At 45.4% G+C, this 21,313-nt stretch overlaps 1 protein-coding gene across 4 annotated transcripts in view; it reads right to left on the bottom strand.

Annotated features, from left to right (window-relative positions):
* Window positions 1–1,585: 1,585 nt before the first annotated feature.
* Window positions 1,586–21,313, bottom strand: part of LOC117580298 (BAI1-associated protein 3) — a 53,087-nt gene continuing 33,359 nt past the window's right edge. For 3 of the 4 annotated variants that reach the window (XM_034266782.1, XM_034266781.1, XM_034266783.1), the window contains 10 exons: window positions 19,043–19,884; window positions 17,294–17,525; window positions 14,088–14,328; window positions 11,741–11,909; window positions 9,777–10,083; window positions 8,276–8,788; window positions 7,741–8,214; window positions 5,296–6,685; window positions 4,992–5,238; window positions 1,987–4,930 (listed from right to left, as the gene is read on the bottom strand). In XM_034266782.1, the coding sequence (XP_034122673.1) occupies window positions 4,839–4,930; window positions 4,992–5,238; window positions 5,296–6,685; window positions 7,741–8,214; window positions 8,276–8,788; window positions 9,777–10,083; window positions 11,741–11,909; window positions 14,088–14,328; window positions 17,294–17,525; window positions 19,043–19,526 (4,149 nt within the window). In that variant the 5' untranslated portion in view covers window positions 19,527–19,884 and the 3' untranslated portion in view covers window positions 1,987–4,838. Of the gene's footprint in view, window positions 1,940–1,986; window positions 4,931–4,991; window positions 5,239–5,295; window positions 6,686–7,740; window positions 8,215–8,275; window positions 8,789–9,776; window positions 10,084–11,740; window positions 11,910–14,087; window positions 14,329–17,293; window positions 17,526–19,042; window positions 19,885–21,313 lie in introns of those variants that run through there. The other variant, XM_034266784.1, reaches the window with a different exon arrangement.

The following is a 21,313-nucleotide window of genomic DNA, read 5'->3' as shown; positions in this document are numbered from 1 at the left end:
GCAACACGTGCAGCGCGACTCCATTCGAAGGCAGTTGGGAGAGCACTCCATGGGAGAGGGCTGTGACTGGGCTGTGACTGTGACTGGGGGATGGGGCGTACATAGCAGGCTCAATACATTAGGCTTCATGCCTGTCAGACCGCCACCACTTTGGACCGCAGCTGCCGCACGTGACTGCCGCTGCCGCTGCAACGACTGCTGTCTGGTTAGAGTGCATTGGGGGTCAAGAGTCTGGAGTGGGGGGCCTAATTTGCATCATGTCATTAGGAAGAGTGGCATCGATAATGGGGCCAGAGTCTATGGTTCAACATTTGCCCCCTTCCGAGGTTTGAGCTCTGAGCTCACTCTCTGCTGCATTTATGGGCAAAGCATATTCAAAAACTGCACTCATGTAAATAAAAGTTGGGATACAAATCAGTTCTGCGGCTCCTCCCCTTTGAAAGCACAAAAAAGGCTTAAATAATATGGCGAACTTTGCATTTCCTGTTGGCCAGTCCAGTTTTCTTTTCGTGCATCATTTAAATGCAGCAAAAATGTTGGCATAAAAATATGCATAACCGGAATCTGAAATGCTCTTTTTTGTGTGTGTGAGTTCGTGTGTGTTTGTGGATGTTACTTCAATGTCAATTGCGGGGCGGGCGGGTAAAGCGAAGCAAGTGGGAGCTTCCACTTAAATTTTGTGTGGGTTGAAAAATGCATAGAGGAGCCGCAGCAGCAGCCGCAGAAGCAGCAGCAAAAGCAGTGAAAGGCAGCCCAGGGCCTGCAGCTGGCGACGGAGTTGAGCTGATGGAGCTGGTCTCTTGTCTTTCCAGCCCTCGCAGACGTGTTCGTTATGGTATTTTAGTTATTGTCTTCAGTTTGTCACTCTTTTCATATCTCGTATTTTTCTTAGAAGTCCCGTTACTTCTTGCTTACGGTACACAGCAGGCGCAGCAGCATGTGATGATGTCCTGACGTCTGGATGTTTGTTCTCTGGAACTGCAAGTAGTAAAAAGTTTTCTTCAGCTGAGTGTGTATGTGTGTGTGGATGTGAGACAGGACCTTACTCAGTGCCATAAAAGTTGCATAAAACTGCACAGATTTTCTTAGTACTGTGTGTCATGAAAAAGTTTAGGATATCTCTTAGACATGCCTCAAAGGATCGCTTTAACATGACCCTTGCCTTAACCTTAAAACGCGAGTCATTTGTACGTCATATGCAGTAAACTGGTGGCTCCCAACAAAAGCCGGAGATGGGGACGGAACTTGGCATGTGTCAGGATTTAATTTAGATAAAAGCTTTTTCCACACTTTCAGCGTGCCACTTACTGAGCCGTGACGATAGCAGGAACCGACCTTTGACGTGCACCACACATACTCGTGGCGGTGGTGCCCTCAAATCAATTCTATAAACATTTTGCCTGCCGCAACCTGCCGAGGACACGACGACAATTTGTCTTAATGCCAAGTTAGACATATGGATTGATTCAAGCTTATCAAAAAGGAAGCAACAACGATTGCAGTATGTTAAGTATCAAACGCTGATTACAATCTATTTGAAGGGGTTCTCCACACATTTGACCCTCTGTAGACCCACCCATCTGTTAACTGCACTTTCACTTTAATTATTCATTGACATTTATTGATTGAATTTGATAGTAGTTCTTTCTGCAGCATTTTGTTGGATTCACATTAAGTAGGGGGGTTTTGCTCACAATATGTTTTTGATTTGATATTAGCTGTTACATGCTGTTGACACACACACACATTTACATACATAATGTACTTAGGTTTAGTTAGGATCGTTTATTTGCGGTGTTTTTGTTCGCTTTGCTATTCAGATATTACTTAACGGAGGGGAGCTTAGGAACCTGTATCGTGGCCCGTTGTTGGTATTTGCAATACACACACATAAATATTAATGTATTCACATTTAAAAAAACTATATTCTTGCCTCGTTCTTGTTATGTATCATTTAAATATCTGTATCAAGTTTCGGCGGTAGAGTGTTTTTGTTTTGTTTAGTAGTTCTGTATTGGCTTACAAAAAATACAACAGTTTATAAATATTGTACCTAGTTTTCTCTTTTCTGATGTGTATGGTATGGTATGGTGTTTCGTTTCAGTGTAAAAGTTTGAAATAAATAAATATTTATAATCGTAAATATCTTGTAGTTTGCTGTAAGCTTGTTTTTTTTTTCTTCAGCAGGTTGCTTGTATATATAGCAATCAGAATGCCTTCGCATTGTACTATATGCATGTAGGAGGGCTCTGTTTTAGGTTCCTTTGTTTTGTATTCTGTAACTAGCACAACAATTGTACACTCAAATATGTATATTATATATCGTTATAGGTATGGTATATTTTGGTATACACTCATGTATGTTTTGGCCTTGATTTTTCCTTGCATATTCGTATTGGTATGTTCAGTGTTTGGTTTTGCTTCGCTTTGGTTTGGTTTGATTGGGTTTAGTTCGTGGCAAATGCGTTTGGTCTTTGCTTTGGTTTGGCCAACATTTTCGCATTTTACATTTGTATATCAGTTTTCACTTTTGCTCTTCTTTTCGGTGTCCGATAACCAATTTTTATTTGCTTTTTTTCGTTCGTTCTCGTAGTATTTACTCTTTAGCTAGTGCTAGTAACATGAATAATTTAATTGATTTCATTTGATTTATTCCTATTGTTTGCGTGTTTGCACATGTTCTGTGTGTGTGTTTATCGAGTTTGTCTATTCGATATAGGAAATTATCATAGGTACACAGATCAAAACAGTAGTTGTGGGTTGGTTAATAGGGCAAACATTTGCCTATATATTTACGAATAATCGTATTTATTCATTTATGTACGTTTCATCAACTATTTCTTTTTTAGCCGCACAAAAGCCTGGAAGATAGCAGTGTTCAAAGAGAGAGGGAGAGTAGTTCTGTTCGGCGAAGAGCTGTTCAAAATAACAAGTGCCATTGGAAGATATTTGAGTAACAGGAAAAGGAAATGGAAAAGATAGTTGTAGTTCCATAAAGACACATTTAGCGTATGGCGTTGACTCTACTTCGATGTTTGTCTCGTGATCTTTTGTCGATGTCTTGGCGATGGCAGACACAACCGAAGTTGATAGAAACAAATTCCAACTTAAAACGGAATGAAACACAATCAAACTGAATAAAGATCAGACAAAGGCTGTGTGCAAAGATACAGAACCGAAAATAGTTGATCTTACTAACTAAATACTTGCTGCATATTCACTGGTTATTAATTATTTATCCATTTATGTATATTTATGTATAATATTTATATTCTTGTATGCCATAATACTCGTTCGTTTTTTTAATTAACTTGTATTCATGAAGTGTCTATCGCCCGGTGTGGGCTCCCCCGATGGAGTTTAGTGTAAATATTAAAAATAGCTTGTAATTTGACTTGGATTTTCTTTGCTTTTCTTTTGTTGTGCATCATACATATCTTTTGCTCCTCAGCCCCGACCGCTGATGCCTTTGCCAAAGGTATAAAAAGTTTCTTTTTTGCTACAGTTTAAAGTTAAGAGTTACACAGTTCCAACAATCCCCTCATTATTCATAATAAACTACTCCTACTCATACATACATAGCTGTGTGTAGGAGGTATATGTTTGAGTTTCTTCTTTATAGAGAGAGACTATTGTATATAGTACAAAATTTACAATAGAAGCGAGACCTTCTTCTTCCTCTTATGGGTACAAAAATCAATTCGGGATGGGATTCTAGAGTAGAGTGGAGTGAAGTGTAGTGTTATTTTTTTGGTGGGGGAAAAGCCCTAAGTTGTGTATAAGCAAAAGAGCTGAAGGCTGCCTCTCTGGGGAGAGGGCGTAGGGTAGGTAGGTAGGAAGGGGGACAGGCATGTGTGTATCTAATAAATTTATACAAAATCTGTGCTCAGAAAATAGTTTACAAATATACTTTAGACTTAGTTACACTGTCCTTTGGGCGTGATATAAATATACATACATAATACATATCTTCATACATACATACATACACACATTTATTATAAATAGCTTTCTTTTGCATTGGCAAGTGTTGGTGTGTGTGTGTAAGGAGGGAGCGGGGTTTTAAAGAAGCTCGGAGTTTTTTATTTTGATTGTTTCTTGGCTTATGGTTGAAAGGAGTTTGCTCTTTCCCCCATTCATAAATGTTTCCATATGTATATATTGATATATTTCGTATAGTTTAAATTGACCCAAAAAATGTTGTGTGGGGTGTCTCTCTATGCCAAGTTCCGGTAATCCGAAACTCTTTCATTGTGTCCATGTTAAAAAGTCTTCAAAACGCATCTGGGTGCTGGAGTTAGGTATCTCTAGTGTTTGTGGTTGTCTGTGGCTGTGTCAGTGTTTCGTGAGTTTCATCTTTCATCTAATACATTTTTATTGATTGCCTAATTGTGACAACTTCAGCAATACATCATGATGTGCTACGCTTCTACATGTGCACGTAGTCCCTAGTTTTATGTTTTTGTTCAAGTAACGTTTTGTGTAGAGCAGGGAATGCATGTCATGTCCCATTTACTTGTTACTTTTGCACCATTGGAATTTCATTTCGATTTCGGTAATTCGCTAACATTTACAAACAGAAGAGAGGAATGGTTGGGTGGGGGAGGGGCAGGGTGTTGAGTCTTTTGTCAAACAACTAGATTAAGTACAATACATACACAATGCTGGATTGGATACAGTTTACGAGTAGCTTTTGGTTAAGTTATCCGCCATCAATGCAATTACATTGCACGATCCACCACACTTTTTCACACTTTTATCCCGTCAAATATACGTTTTACAAACGTTTCGCTCTGTCCGGTTCTGTCCAATCCTGTCCTGTCATCTCCTCTTTAGAATCAAGTGATAAATCGCGCTTTTTGTTTGCGCACAAAGTCCTGGGCCTGTTTGTCGTTGACGCGCAGCTCAAGTATTTGCAAAATTGGATTGCCTTGCAGAAAATATGACAGCATCGAGAGAAGTTCGTTAACGATAGAAAATATTCAACTTACATTTATCCTTCTGTTGCATGAGGGGCAGCTCGATCTGCTTTAGGCCATGAAAGTTGTCCACACTGGTGCTGTAGGCCTCCACGCCGGGTATGTTGCCCAGCGCCAGGTAGGCCTCGCCTCCGAAATCATTGGCAGTGAGGACATCGTGATCCATGACTGTGAAGCAGATCATGGCGCCATCGGTGAGGCATTGCTCCAATGTCACAGAGAACTCAAAACACTCGTCGAAAATGGGATTCAAAGTGCGCTAAAAGAAATACAAATTAAAGTAAAGTTTCATCCATATGGAAGAGGGACATCGTACCTTGTGCACATTCGTTTGCTGCTCCATGCAGTGCAGAAATATCCTTCGTGGCAGCAGCTCAATCACCACAAACGGATCGCTGAAACCATTCGGATCTAATGGCACCACATCGCGTGCATGCAGAACCTCCACACAAAGAGAATCATGATTGAAGTAGGCCCGCACGGCCAGCGATCCATACGGACTTGGACACACGGTCATCAGCTGCTCCCGCAAGCGATTCATGTAGAACATGTCTATGAGCCGATCCGTGTCCGTCTTGTGGAACTGCAGCCGCTGCTCGATTCGCCAGAAGTCGTCCGTGTGCAGGCACTCCAGCAGCAGGCCCTGGCCCTCGGCATGAAAGAAGTCCACCAGTAGCTGGAGGGCCTCGTAGAGCCGTTTGTGGAAATGCGTGGGCTTGTCCGTCTCATCGCCCGTCTCCATTTGGCGGGACATCTCGCCCAGAACTGTCTTCCAGATGAAACGCAGCGAACGATTGAAGTTCTTGGTGAGCAGGGCGCTGTTGAGCGCCGCCAGGTGGCAGTCCAAGTACTCCAGCAGCGGCACAATCGCCTGATTTGCAGGCAGGGAATCTGGTGACCAGGCCAGATGGAACACGGCCTTCTGCAGCGACATCTGCATGAGCGGAGCCAGCTTCGAGAGGATGCGCTCGGTGCGATTCTCCATGTGGGTGAGGCTGGACTCGAGCAGGTTGTCCGCCGATTCCTCCAGGGGCTGTTCATCCGAGCGGAACTCGGCCAAGGTGCGGCGCACATATTCCACATTGTTTACGGTCACGCACATGTCGTCCGAGCAGCGGAATGGTCCCTGCTGCTCGTAGTATCCGCTGTCTGCCAGCGCAGTGTGAATGAGGTCGCAGTAGTGCATGGCCGCCGAGCATACCACATCGATGAGCTGCGATTCCAGCATGATGGCCGTGTCCTCGTCCGGCCAGTTGATGACCTTCCAAAACTCCTTGATGTTCAGCAGCGTGCTGGCCGTGTCCACCGAGGAGCTGCTGTACCTAACGATGCGTTCGCCCTCACAGATGGCGTCCATGCGGATGGCTGCTCTGATGCGCTGCAGGGCCTTCGCCTTGCTCACCATCATCCAGCGCTCAAAGGTGGGGATGAACCATTCGTGGCTGTTGCTCAGGGCCAGCGGCTTCTCCGGCGGCTGTGGCTGGGCGGACAGGTGTCGTTTCAAATGACAGAACTCCTGCAGAGCGAGAAACAATTCAAACGGCTTCGTGTCCACCGGCTCCGCATCGCCCTCCAGCACGGCATACTGCGACAGGTTCATCCGCACCCCGGGCACCTGGCCGGCGGCCATGCGGCTGTACAGCTCCTCGCCCACCATCGCATCGTATTGTTTGTAGATAATGCTGAAGTATTGAATGCCATTCGTGCTGTGAAAGAGAGAATCAAATGGGAGGGGGGTATAATGGAGTTGAGTTGGAGTTCCGGCGGCAGACAAATGATGGCTCAAAGGCTCTCAGTTTAAAGCGTGCAAAAGCCGCAATTAGCCCGGGACAGACCCTGGCTAACTGGTAACTAAATTTTAGCTAATGCCTTGCCACTCAACACTTTCTCTGACGGCTTCCGGACTTGATGTTTGTTAAATGCCTCGTCAGAATGCTGTCCGCAGTGTGCTGTCTCCCGTTCTATCCTTTCCTGACCGCCTGTCCGGCGCTCGGGGCAGCAACGTGAGAGCATTTTTATGACAGCGCAATTAATTTGAGGCTTATGTGTGTAAGCCACTTGATGTCCTCATTAAGGTTCTTTTATGGCCCCGCTAACTGGCAAATATGTGACTGATAAGTCCGCCTTGAAAGTGCCAAAGATGCGAAACTATGCATCCAGAAGTGTGGAGCAGCACCTAATGGTGCAACGTGATCTGTATCGTTGTGCTGATCAATATATTACTTAATTTACACTGGGAGCAGTTCCCTGAGGAAACTCTCAGGAACCTTTCCATGCGGATGCCACTCCTCTGTGAGAGCTAGGAGCACTCCCAGCAAACGCTACGGGCCATCTGTCATGACAACATTTTGTGGCCCTCATTATGGCTCGTTAGCTTTATGAGCTTTGTCGTCGTGGCATTTGACAAATGCTCAAACTGATTAGAGAGCAGCGACTGTAAAGTGGTTCGCCCCCGGACACCGAATGTGGATAAGTTCAAATCGAAATGACGTCAATTCAATTGGGTCAACATTGGTCGGGATAGCCAGAGAGAGAGGGTGCAGTGCAGTGCGTGGACCCAGGACCCACGACCATCGCTGCTTGTTTTCCTAAACTGCTTTTTGTAGAGTGCCAGGCTAGTAGATGGCTACAGATACCTTGCAGCTTGGTTTTTATGGTCGACACGTGTCCGGGATACTTAATCTAATGATGGGGCGGAAGCGCTAACCAATTGGAACCTATATAACTAAGACAACTGAGCCGGATTCCTGCAAGTACTCACTTGTCAAAGAGGGCATGGTAATACGTCTGTCCCAGCTGGATGTCAGCCGTTAATGTTGTTACGAAGTTCGATAATGGATTGGGCAAGCACTGCGATTCGCGTAGCACATTCTGGCCCCACATTATGGAGCCCTTGCGCAGGGCATTCACCACCTCGCCGCGTACGCCCTTGTTGAAGGGGCAGACGGCGCGAAAGGCCCGCATCGAGCCGAGCAAACCCAAGCAGCGCAGCAGGAACTCCAGGCGTATCAGCGAGGGCGGATTCAGGGCCGGAAAGATGTCCCTGTGCCGTCGGATCTGGTTCAGCGAACGCTCCACAAATCCATTCATCGCCTCGGCCAGCCACTGCTCCAGATCGCGGCTCAGGGCCTCCTGGTTGGGCTGGTTCCATTGCTTCTCCACATCGCCCAGCAGACGATGGAGGAACTTTGGGTCCAAGGGCGTCGATCGATTCAGCTTGGCAGCAGCCACATATCTGAAGAAATAAAAGATTAATATCTAGGAAAGGTTGCTTCCACTTTCATTTGATAACTCACCTGGCCATGGCGCAGTGCAAATCTGAGAGATCTCCCTGCACGGCCAATTGATGGAGTATAGTGAGGGCTGGACCCGGCAGATCTCCGCACCAGGTCCACGATGGCTCGTGGGTGGTCACCTCGTGCTGCATAAACACCATCTGCAGCTGTTCGACCTTGTGCATCTGGTGCTCGTGATTCTCCTCGGCGATATTGCCCCGATCATCGCGTGTCGAGAGCCACAACTTAAGCCGTATACGTCCCTGCACGGTGCTGCGATGACTGCGTGCCTCCAGCTTGAACCAGGCATCCAGGCCCGTCGAGGGTATATCCGAAATGGCTATATTCACGGAGCCCAGGAAATCGTCTTGGGAGCCCTGACGTGCCGACTGGCAGACCTGCTTGAAGAAGCGCCCCAAGCCGCGCACGCCACGAACTTCGTTCAGTCGCGAGACGGCGTCCAGGACGCAGCTTTCGTCATCGTGGTCCCAAATGTCCAGGTGAAAGGTATCCGTGTTGATGTCATCTATGTCACTGCAGGCGACAAAACAAAAGATTGGAAATGCTGTGTGAGCTGTGAACTCTGTTTATGGACAGGCCATATATCCTGTGGAAATTCTTTTGCTGCTTTCAATTTTTTGTTGTGTTTTATGTTCCAACAAATGTTTGCTCATGTTTATAGATTTATTGGTATATAGCCCCGAGCTTTGCTGCTCCATTTAATTTATTACAAGATTTATATTTTTTTTTGCTTTTAAATTGGAAATACTCTCTGATGCTGGCTAAATATATTTCTGGGAAATTACGAGTACGAGTACTCGTATTTCAATAGGGGGAAACCCTTTTTTTAATGTTCATGAATGTGGCATGTATTTATTTTTCAATTATAATAATTGAATGGTTTCATATTTAATTCCCAACTGGAGCTTCTCGCAAAGGTCAAGTTTTGGTAATTGGATATTTCAGGAAATTGGCTATAAATGGAATTCTCAGACAGGAGCAAAATAATACCGAGACTATTTTTAGAGTGTATCTAACCTTCGACTTCCGTTGGACGCTTGTCGCTCTTTTTGTTCTGTTTTTATTGCAATTGAAACATAAATTTGATTGCATTTCTTATGGGGCATCTTTCTTATGCATTTGTGTTTCAATTTAAATGGATTTCTTTTTCCTTATTGCTTACAACTCGTAAATTACGTTCGGTACTCGGGGGATTCGAATCGTTTAGCATGCGACAGAGATCCTTCCTGGTTGTCTGGCCCGTTTCCTCCGCCCCAAGTGTGAGCCACATTTATCAACCAGTGAAGCGTTAATGAAGTCTGAAAACCCACTTTGCTTTTTGTAGATGAAATTTCAAGCATTTACAAGTTTAGAAAGGGAGCGCGCGGCAGTAATTGAATAATTCGTTACAAATCCCGCCATTAAGTGGTCCGTGGCCCTCCATTTGATTTGGCAAAACAATTTCTAAAGGTCCCCACTCCACGGCACTTCACTTTCAGTCCTGTCCATTTAATTCACTTACAATTTGAACTTCTCATTCCATTTGGGGGTCAGCGTGTGCGGCTTGATGCTGGTCGCCTTGATGAGCTTTGCTGGCACCGGTCCGCCCAGTGAGTCGCGCTGCTCCCGTCGACCCGCCTCCCGCCGCTTGAAGCTCAGCCGGAAGCTATGCTTTCGGTGCGGCGGCGAGTCCGTGGCACTGTTGTCAAAGCCACCGCTCATGTCCGCCGATAGGGCGCGCGGTGTCGGCGGCAGCGGCAGCGGCGACACGGGCGGACAACCGTCACCGTCCGGCTGGATGCCCAGCATGCAGTACGGATCCGAGAAACCTGCGGGACCAATAAATAATTGGAGAGAGAGTGTATCAGTGGAATAAAAGATGGCAAGGAACAAGGAGAACAGATGGGAACAGAGATGGAGAGAGAGTAAAGGAAAGTGAGAAATGGTGCAGCATTAATGAAGTGCTCGCCCGAATGACATTAAAGGCCAATTAATGAGGCTGCCCTCCAGGGGAAGGAGGCCAGGCTACGGTGTCAGCTGCTGGCAGTCACACATTGCGTATGATTAACATTTCATTTGCATAAAGTGCCGCTCAATTATTGAGTAGCCGTGATTGACGCACAAAGGCCATCGACCATTCGCCATCAATTCAGAACAGATGCCAAGCGTCCGAGATTAAGATTATTTATGAAGAGCGAGCCGAAAAATGGAAAACACGAAAGCTGAACGTTCGTACTGGAAAATGGCATTGAGTTCGGGTAAAAGTTTAAGGAATTATGGAGTGCCAGGATCTGCACCAAAATCAGTTCAGCTTTTGGCTGGGGATTGCGCTCGTAAAGCGATTACCCCACAGAAATGGTTAATTTGGAATTCGGATTTGTACAGGGAGCAGCAGCACAAGCAGCAGCAGCAGCCGCACTCACTGTAATGACCAATTGTGTTACTGGCTTTCATGCTTGACCAAGCCAAAGGGAATCAATGGCTGCTAATGAAAACTGAGCCCAAGCCGAGCAGCCTGCTTCTCCGCTTTGGCAGCTTATTTGCCAATCGAGAATGGCCCAAACAAAGGCCAGTCGCCTATTCTCATCGGCCGCGTTTCATTGCCAACGAGTTGTTTGCCATCTGCCCAGAGCCACAAACTTAACCTCTCCCCCCACTTACTCACACTCCTGCCTGGAATATCATGCCACCCGCTTACTCCTCCTGCCTGCTGCTATGGCAAGACGGGAGCCGTCATCAGTACATTTAGCAGATGGCTGACGGCACTAACGCTGCACTACTAGGACTGGACAGAAACGAACAAAAAAATGCTCAAACAGAAGTAGAAGTAGACGAAGGAGCACTCAACGTATTCCTTACACATCCTTGAGCACATTAAAATGCGAAATTGCGTTGCCTTCGATGTGGCTGTGGCAAAAGCAGCAGGAGGAGGAGGAGCACCAGCTCCCAGTTCTGGTCTGCCATGCTCTGCTCTCGAGCATAATGAACAAAATGGGAAGCATTAAATTGCAAATTTATTGAACGAACACTGAAGCTGGGGGAGCTGGGAGTTGTGGACCCAGAGACAGATGCGAGAGACCAGGCAGTGGTCCAGGCATAGGCAAAACTGTAGCTCTGGGCCAGGCAGAACCCACAAAAAATGTGAAAGAAAAGCGAAGAAAATATACTATAATTGAAGGAAATAGTCAACGCACATGCTGCCACAGTTTTTGGATGCCTCGTTTGGCTTTTTGATTTGCCCAGGCACACGCACACACACACACACACACACACACCGATACACGCATACAATTCATAATGCAATTACCGCAGTAGCCGCAAAATCAATTTACAAACTAAAAATATTTACAGACGACAACACAAGAGAAGGTAGAAGTGAAGGGAAGGCTGGAGGATACACATATATATATTGTATGGAATATATATAGATGGATTGATACATCGGTGAGGAGTACGGGGTGTCAAGGGGGGCGTGTGAGCTCTTACCATTGGCATCCTTTGCCTCCAGGCCATCAGCCTCGATTACCACCGCAGAGAGTACGATTATCCTTGGTTTATCCTCGGCGGAGGCATGCAGCAGGCGATAATGACGATCCGGATTGACACCAAAGGCGCGCTGTGCATGCAGATACATCTCATCCTTGTAATGTGCAAACTTTGTACCATCCAGCAGACAGCAGCCAACAGCCAGCATCCAACATCCAGCAACCATTCAGAGCAGACAGAAAGGAAGCCAAAGACGAAGCAGATTTTCCATATGAGCCAAATTACGTGTTGCCATAGGGAGAGGAAGAGCACAATGTATTCTCATTTAATTTAATTATATTGTCATTTATTTGTAAATATTTGCGAGTAAACAAAATTATAATATCATTAAAATTTAAAAAATTTGCATATTTTCCCCCGTTGCGAAGTGGCAAAGTAAAAGAAATATTCATTTATTGGCTGGCAAAACATTTTTCGTTTTCTTTTCTTTTTTTTTTTCTTATTTTTCTTATTTTCTCTCAACTCTATTGATTTATCTTGCGTTGAATTTATTAGCCTCTCGACTTTTGATTTCGATCACGGTTCGCGTAACGCTTTCATCACAAAACGTCCCCCCGCCCCGGCCCCACTACTGCTCTACGGCGGAGGGCGGGGTAGAGGCTGTTATTATAATTTGATTGCCTGGACCTGCAGTCGAAAATATGGGGCAACTTCATTATGAGGCCATTAATTCGACTTGGATATCGAGGAGGGTGGTTCAAGTTTCATACTTATGTTGCAAACATTTTCAAAATCCAATTAAATTTTTGTGTATTTTTATTACACTCTCTGAAATATTTGTCTCACTGGATCCTTGGTTTGAATAATGATTAGAAAGCATTTGATATGATATTCAAGTCTCGAAGACAACGAATGATTGCATTAAATATTTTATTGGTAATTTACGAAATTAATTTGCATTTAAATTGTGGCATTAAAAATAGATTTTTAATGGCAAAATATATTCAAGAAAGTAATGCTATCGGGTTTTGATAGGTGTTCATAATTGAAACACAAATGAAAAGAGTTTTAAAGTAATCGATATTAAAATCAAATGCAATCTCTGCTAATTGGTATTTTTTCCAGTTCGATGCCTGCACCATAACGAAAACAACGAACAAACGAATTTTTGTTCCTTCTTCTCCGAAGAGTAAGTTTTTCATCAGCTCATTATAATTGTAACTAATCCTTCTTTTCATTTGCGTCACAATTTTGAGTCCCTGCTGCAGAAACTTTCTTGGATTTCTTTCCTTTTCTTATTTCTTTTACTTTATATTTTCTTTCTTTTCATTAATTTCCATTAGCAAAGGTTTAACCCTCTGATGGCCGAGCAAATCGCATTTACTTGTAATTATTTACCATTAAATGCAAAAATGACCAACAAACTAAAGCAGAGTAAGGCGGCGGAAAGGGGAAAGGGCACCGTCGGCCCCCATTGAGACTGTGCAAGGCAATAACTTTCTTTACCGACTTTCTCTCTCTCGTCTCTCTATCCGCTTTGCGGGGACCCGCGAGATTTGACCAGTTTCAACTCAATCACAGCAGGACGAACGCGTATTTTCCGCTCACTAGGACTAGCAGGAAACTTTTATTATGCTGGCGTAACCTTGCTTCTCATCTGGGCCTCGCCACTACCCCAGCTGTACTGCTCCTGTTGAAGGAGCGCCTGCTGCCCCGCCCTCTGGGACTAAAGCTCCAGTTTCATTAGTTGTGCAATGGGCGGTGGGACGGGGTGGGGTCTGGCGTCTAACAATTTTCTTACTCTTAAATTAAAAACGATAATTGAAAAATGAACTCGTGTTAAGGCAGGCAGACGACGCCCGTAGCCGGGAGAAAAATATGGCGAAAATATTGGAAAATTCCTTTTCAAATGGCAATCATCAGTGAGGAGGAAAAAGTAGCAAATTTTTAATTGCATTTCCCAACCCTCCACCTCACAAACATAAGCTCGAGAGCCGGTCAAAAGAAATTGAGTTCCCTGCCAGATGAGGTATGGGGAGAGGTTGCGCCTTAGGGTTAACCCAGATATTAATCATTCAAATTGCAAAACGTCTTACGGATCCCTAATGTGCCCGATTAAGCCTTTCAATCATTTTGCATCCTTGCTTCGGGGCCCAGCCATAGGCCTATTTGTATCTTTGTGTGTGTCCCCCAGAAATTGCCTCAAATTGTATAATTTGTAACTATTTGCATAACCTCTCCCATTCTCTCTTGGACGCCGAAATAATAATTTCATTCAACTCTGGCGTTCCCTCGAGGAACTAGCCCTTCACCAACAGCAATATTGATTTATCTCGGAGCCACTTACCTGTCCGCCCGGTGCGGGTGCTCCCACCGTATTGGCAATGGTATGCAAGACCTCCGCATACAGCTTCTCCTTCTCGTCCTGGCGGTCAATGGACTCCTCGGGTGCCGGCGGATCACGTTCATTCTCGGGATTAGCCTCCGCACGTGCCTCGGCGGCACGCGTGGCTGACATGCGACGATTTTCACGTTTCCAGCCCAGCGATGTAAAGTTCTCAAAATACGAGCCATCCGTTTCCTGTACCCTGTATTGAAATACAACAACATCAAAAAAGAGAACCGATAAAGTAGAGGGTTATCCATATGTGCAATAGAGTGATAGAGAGGAAGGGCGGGGGGATCCATTCGGTACGAGTATCAGAGTCAAAGAATATTTAAATTGACTGCCTGTGCCTGTCAGTTCGGTGTCTGACTTTAATTGGCACTGTCAATATGCTCTTCTCAGCGTATAAATGTAACACAGTCCGTGCCGTACCTATTTCAACATTGATAAGGGTCGCCGGACGCCTGTTGCCCGGACTACGCCACCCTTGGACCTCGTATACCCCGCAACCCGTTCTCGTACCCCTCGCTGCATGCCAGCCCCAACCTCGCCCTGAGCCGCTAATTGTATACAAATATTCAGAAGTTTGCATATTTGATTGAAAGTTTCAGTGTGCGAGTGTGTGGCGTGGAGAGGAAAGGTCCTAACTAGGCCTAGACACGATAGCTGGGATGCCCTACCTAATCATTTGATTTGCATGCCTCACCCACACTCAAACAGCCACACTCCCATGCCATCAAATCTGCTACGGCAAATCCCCTATCCGAGCAGATGTGGCAGGAAAAAGTTGAGCAAAACTTTGCGCACTCAGCACGGGAAACAGCTAAGCCGCTTAACTTTGTCGCCGGCGTTGATGATTTTTTACGTTTACGTTACTTTTATTGGGCAAGCAAAAAAAAAATAAACCCAAGCGATGAGTCCTCACAGTAGGCAAAGGCAGCGGCAGCGGCAACGGCAACGGCAACACTTTCTGTCGACACCCTGAAATGTAGGCAACTTTTTTTGCGAACACCTCTCCGTGGGTGTGTGTGGGAGTTAGGTGTGGGTAGGGCGTGTGAAAATGGTCAACGTAATTGCCGTAAATGATAGGGTAGACTGGGCAGACAGGACTGCCCAGGACACTAACTGCATTGTTTGAAGTTGTACCAGAGGACCGCCGCACTGTGCCACTCTCTCTCTGGGAAAAGTTTTGTGAAATATTTAATTTCAAACTTTTCCGCGCAGTTGTTTAGTTTGCTGTTTTATTTTCCCTCGTCGCTGCCTGTGCTTTGCTTTGTGATTTCATCGCTTTCAGAGACACTCAATTTTCGGTTTCAATTTTTAAGATTTTTTTCCCACAATTTTTTCACTGTCATGTATTTTTTGTGGGGCCCTAAGAAAGTTTTAGTTTGGAATTTCTTCGGTATTTATTTTGTCGGAAAATGTTTATTTTATATTTAACTTGAAGGTACGAAAAAAATAAAATCATTCTCGAGGTTACAAAGTTTTGTGCGAACCCAAACCTTGACACTTATTATTTATTATTATTTTGTTTTTAACTTTCTCAGAAAATGCACTTAAATTGATGATGAATTAATTGTGCTATGATGAATTAATTTTTTGCGTGTGCATAATATTTAATTGAATAGAACTTTAACTCAACTTTAATGGCTGTGTGGCGACAAACTAATTTCGCTCCAATTAACATTTGATGCATAAAATATGAGAATTCGTGTATCAATTGGATATTAATAAGCCGAGTAATTGTTGGGGCTTTACTGATAAATTATGCGGAAAAATGTGCGGTCAGAGGCTAGTTTCGAATGTGCATGGCTGCTCTGGACAGCGGACAGCAAATAACAGAAGTTGGCAGGCCGCAAGGCAATTCCTTGGACAGGCATCGATGGCTTTATTAACGAAGGAAATAAATCGAGCTGCTTTCACACTTCATTAAAGAAGCTTGAGGAGTTCTCATAGCTCCTTGGGACTGCTAACTTGACTAATGAATGTCTCAACTCCTCATGGAAGCGCTCTTCAAGCCCACTCTTCACACATTTTGATCATCAAAAACACATATTTCTCAAGGCCAGCATCACACGCTTTCTTTGCACCGAAAATCTCATTTCGGGCTTAATTAAATGTAACCTGTGATCCGCACTCACATTATGCGCACATTCTCGGGTTAAGCAGATGCCGTATTATGCAAAGTGGAAGGCGCTTCGTTCCCTTTGTGTGCCACAAAGATGCTGCAGCTGCTGCGCTGGCTGGGTTGTTACGATGTTGCACCTGGGCTTGGTAGGATTCTCTTGCTCGTTAAGAGCAATCAGAGTGCCCAACCCCAGGACAAGCAGCCTTAAACGAGCTCAAGAACAAGACACTTTCCATGTGGCAGGGGGGTTTTTTTGATGGGGCTTGGAGGGGGCTCTATGTGTATGTAGGTTATGGGCAAAAACTTTTTCTACACTCAAAGGTTTGGCCCGCATTCGAAGGATGTTGCCGGGCCAGCAGCAGCAGTAGAATCCCTCCTCTCCTTAGGTGGGTGCGAAAGTTTCTTCAGGAAAACTCAACGAACTTTTCTAATTACATAATTATGAAGGTCGAGAGCGATAAAGTTTTCTTTTGGGCATTCGAAAAAAAAACACAAATCGAGAAAACAACTGAAATTGAAGTACATTAATTAATTGGTAAATAATTCATTTTAGATTTCCATTGAGCCGCACTCTGAGCCTGTACCCGTGCACCATGTGGTGACTTTAAGGATTGCCTGTCTGCCTGCCCTCCTGCTGTCGCTCCTGCTGCTTATTTATGGCCCCAAAAGCAGGCCTCAAATCCCCAAAGACGCTCATTATCTCCAGTTCCTTCCCTCCCTCTCTCTCTGTTTAATTTATGCATTTCACATTCGAATACCTCTGTGCGTGCGTGAGTCTGTGGATGGTCTCTCTGTGTGCGTGTGTGCATGTTTGTATAAATATCTGACGGCAAGTTAAGGAAAATATTAACATTTCCATCTAAAGGTTAATTACCACCGGTAAACAGGTTCCGGACGGGGTTTAGGACCGTTTCGGCCACCTTTTCAGACAGACATTTATTTTCGAAAATCCATTCTCGGGCAGCTCTGGCTCTCAGCCGTTCCCGCACATCAACTATGCATTAGTTGCCCACCCCTTTTGGAATGCTGTTGGTCTTACCCAGAGTTGGAGCGCGGATCCACCTCGGGCCAGCTGAGCCGACGCTTGCAGAAGGCCAACGGTGGGCGTGGCGGTGGGTCCACTTGGTGCAGCGGCGAATTGCGTTGCCGGAAGGAGCCGGTGCGTGGCGGGGCTAGGCATTCCAGGGCGCGTGATTGACGACGGGATTGGGGTGTGCCACCGCTGCCGGAAGCGGATGTGGAGGTGCCGCCAGCTCCAGTTTTGGGATAACCTGCGAAAAGAGAAAGAGAGGCTTTGAGTTGTGCAGCAAAAATGAGTCTGGAAATGGGTCTGGAACCAATGGAAGCTCCACAGCTTCCGACACACATGCAAATTGTTGGTGGGGCAGGTACGAGAGCTCTGTGTGGCCATGTGGCACGAAAGTCAAATGGGAAACGAGTCCCCAACAGTCAAAGTCAATGTGCAGTGCGCTGGCGGTGTGGTCCATGCGGCGTGAAGGCGATGCTCAAGGCAAACAGCACTGCAACCGCAACCTTGACATGCATCTGTGCGGCTGCGGCGACTCCCACTCATACTCATTGCTCTGTATAAAGTCCTGCACAGTCTTCTAGTTGGTTCCGTCCACAAGGACAATGAAGCCCTACTTAGAACTAGGATGGGTAGAAACCATTTCTGCGGCTTCGGCAAGAACGATTTTTTTGTGGTACGGTCAGGGAAAGGATCCCTGCTGCTGCTACTAGGAAAAGCATTCGCAAAAAAAATTCCCAAACTCTAAGTTGGACTGGACTGAAATCCAAAGAACTGCCACACACACACTCGCACAGCAAATGCGCTTACACACTGATGGCTTTCGGTTAAGAGATTTTCCCCCGTGGTCTGTTGGCTAGGACAAACCGCTCGTTCGTGGCTCGTGCAACAAGATAAGCCAATTTCAATTTTGATTCAAATGCTGCAGAGACGCCAGTGAATCAAAATTCAAGCAAATGCCACCAAGTCCATCCATGTCGATGCCTGGATAGTTTCAGCAGTCGGCGGTTTATGTGGACAGGGCACGCTCTCCGGCTTGGCTCTGTCTTGGCGGCATTGAAATGTGTTTGCATTTGCCAACTGCGACAGAAACAACAACCCGAACATCGTTTAGCTTGGCAAACAAGTTTTGCATAGCCAACACGAGAAGCCGCACAAGAAGTCACATATGCATGTTGATTGCTTTCGCTCCACCAGCATTACTCTCCTCCTTCCACCCTGCAGCGGCGGATTTGTCTGTACATTTGTGGATACCCTCATGTACATATACATATGTACACGCGTTGGCGTGGCCAAACATTTGCGAAAGCGAAACTTTGGTCGCATTTGGTGCTCATACGCGCCCGAGATATGTAATGTAATTTTCATATTGCGACTCGATAACGCCTGGCGGATTCAATAAACTTTTTCATGTTCTCCCCATCCTGGTTGGTCTACAGACACACACAAACACACACCCACGTACAGAAAGATTGTTCTTATGGGGGTTTATAGACCGCAAAGTTTTGGCAGCTGATGGAAAAGTGAAAGTGGGGGAGCAAAGGTAAAAGTAAAAGTAAACGTAAGCTTTACTTTGGGATGAATTGTACTTTCCTTTAAGGGGATATGTACTAGATTCCACTTGGGGATTCAAATTTAACCGCCCGTTTCTTTGAACCAGTTGAATGAATCGCAGTTATACAATTTAGATGGAATTATGATGCCATTAGGAACTCAATTAGTTGCTCCCCGATCTAAGCCAAATGCAAATGTAAAACTCACCCAGTAATGGATTTGTGGCATTCGGATTGCCGATTACCACGCCGCCGGATGGATAAGTGCTGCCGCTTGATGTAGCTGCCACGCCTGCGATGGGTGTTGCTGGTGCCCCATAAACGCCAGCTGCACCTAGGCCCAGGCCCAGGCCACTGCCAATGCTCGTCTGTTGCTGAAGCGGTGGGTGGCGGTCATGTGCCGGCTGTTGCTGCTGCTGTTGCAACAGCAATTGTTGTTGCTGTTGCTGCTGCTGCTGCTGCTGTTGTTGAAGTGGCAAAGGCAGTGGCAGCGGCTGCTGTTGCTGCTGCTGCTGCGGTGGAAAGGGCGGCAGAGGCGTAGCGGCAGCAATTCCACCAGGTGGTACGCCCCCAACGCCTCCCGACTGCTGTTCGCTGGACTCCTGGCGGGAGAGGGAGAAGCGTCGATTGCCGAGTCCCAGACTGGAGATGCCACTTGTTACATACTGCTGCATTGAGCTGAGGAAACTCATGGCGGCATCTGGCGTTGTCCCTGCCCCGGCCTTTGCTTTATTCCGTTCTTATCACTTGCGTAATTGGCTTAAGTTGTTCCAACCCCTGCTGCTGCTCCCGTTCCTGTTCCTGCTCCTGCTCCCCTTGATGTTGTTGAATCCCTTTGTGAAATTAATCACTTGGAAACTTTTTGCGTATGCAAAGCCTCGGCTCTTTCGCTTTCTCTGGAACTGGTACTGTTACTGGCACTGGCACTGCCACTGCTTGTGTATCTGTATCTGGCGTCCGTTATGTTTCACAATTATAAATTGGTCCGATTTGGGGCCTAGGCAGCAGGCTCTGGTCCTCCTCCCTTCGTGGTGGCAGCTCTCGAGAGCTCTGGAAGTAAGAAATGAATTGTTTATTTAAGGTGAAACTTCTGCTATCCCCCGAGTCTGAGATTTGTGTGTTGTTATTTTTGGAAATAATTGAATTCCGGTCGAGGCTTAGGACCGCTCTTAATGCGGATATACGGTGCTCATAAATATGTTCGTGTTCAGATTAAAAGCAATTAGAATAGACCAAAGCAAATGGGGCTTGGAGTACTGAGCCTTTCGATTCTATTCTTGAGCTGTTGATTCCTTTGGCCACTCTACATAGCCTACTTTTTAGGGGAAATGAATGAGAGCCAAAAAACAAAACTTAATTAAGTCAACTTTTTCAGTTAGTGCAGACCAGAGCGCCTCTCCAGCTTCTGTCATTTCCCTGCCTGTCTATTTGCCTTCGATTCGTAAACGTCAGCATTTTTGTTGACTTTTAGTTGGAGCCGTTCGTCCTGTTTGCCCAGCCGAAGCCTGTGCAAATACAGGGGAAAAGGGAGAGGCGATTGCATTTAGGCTTTTGTTGGGTGGTCTATCGATTGATTTGTGAACACCATTGTTGGGATCTATCGATTGACTGAATTGAATGAAGTGAATCGCTGTTGGATCCTTCGATTGAATGGACGAATCGTTTTGCTCACTTGTCGGCGATGCCTGTTAATTAAATTTCTTTTGAAGTTGCGCCTCCGCACCAAGCACTCACTCTCGCTCTCCCTCTTCCAATTAACGTCTAATCAGCCGGTGGCCTAATGAGCCATTTTCGGGGTTCACGGCTAATCGATCTGCATGAATAATTGGGCCATACAGCAGCACCTGTCTGGCTGCCTTGTACGGGTCGTAAATTAGGTGCCATTTTAGCTCTGGTCTTGGCCACCAGAAAATACTAATAACAATAATTATTCTACCAAAAATAAACGCAGCAGCAAGCACAAAAATAGTTAATTAATTAGTTTGCCGGTTTTCGCCCTCATTTATGGATGAGCAAATCATCTGGGCGAAAATGAAATTGCAAATTGAACGCCGCTTGGTATTGTTTTTTTTGTATTTGTTTGTGGCCATTTTGGTCAAAACGTGACTGGCTTACGGGGCTAAACAGTTCATTCACAATTTCACCATGGAAACGTGGCTAGCAGCGAAGACACTCCACTTCAAAAAAGTAAAATAATTAAGAATCAAAAGAGTAAATGTGTGAAAACGGTGATTAAGTTGCGAACAGAAAGAGAATGCAAGCAAACAGCAGCAGCGTAAATCAAAGTAAACGGAAGAAACCTCATGAGATTAAAAGAAGAGAGCGCGTAAGTGCAAGAGAGAGAAAGCAAGAATCAGAGAGCGTCCAAGATGACATTTACACCAAGAACAACAGCAAACAGACTGCAGGCAGAAACGGTAAAAGAATCAAGAGACTAGAGTAAGCAATCGTGAGAGCAGCAGCCCTGATCAAAAACAGC

The sequence above is a fragment of the Drosophila guanche genome, unplaced genomic scaffold, assembly GCF_900245975.1.
Source record: "Drosophila guanche unplaced genomic scaffold, DGUA_6, whole genome shotgun sequence".
In the NCBI taxonomy this organism is placed as follows: domain Eukaryota; kingdom Metazoa; phylum Arthropoda; class Insecta; order Diptera; family Drosophilidae; genus Drosophila; species Drosophila guanche.
Note: the sequence above shows the minus strand (reverse complement) of the source record. Positions and strands in the feature narration are given on the sequence as shown.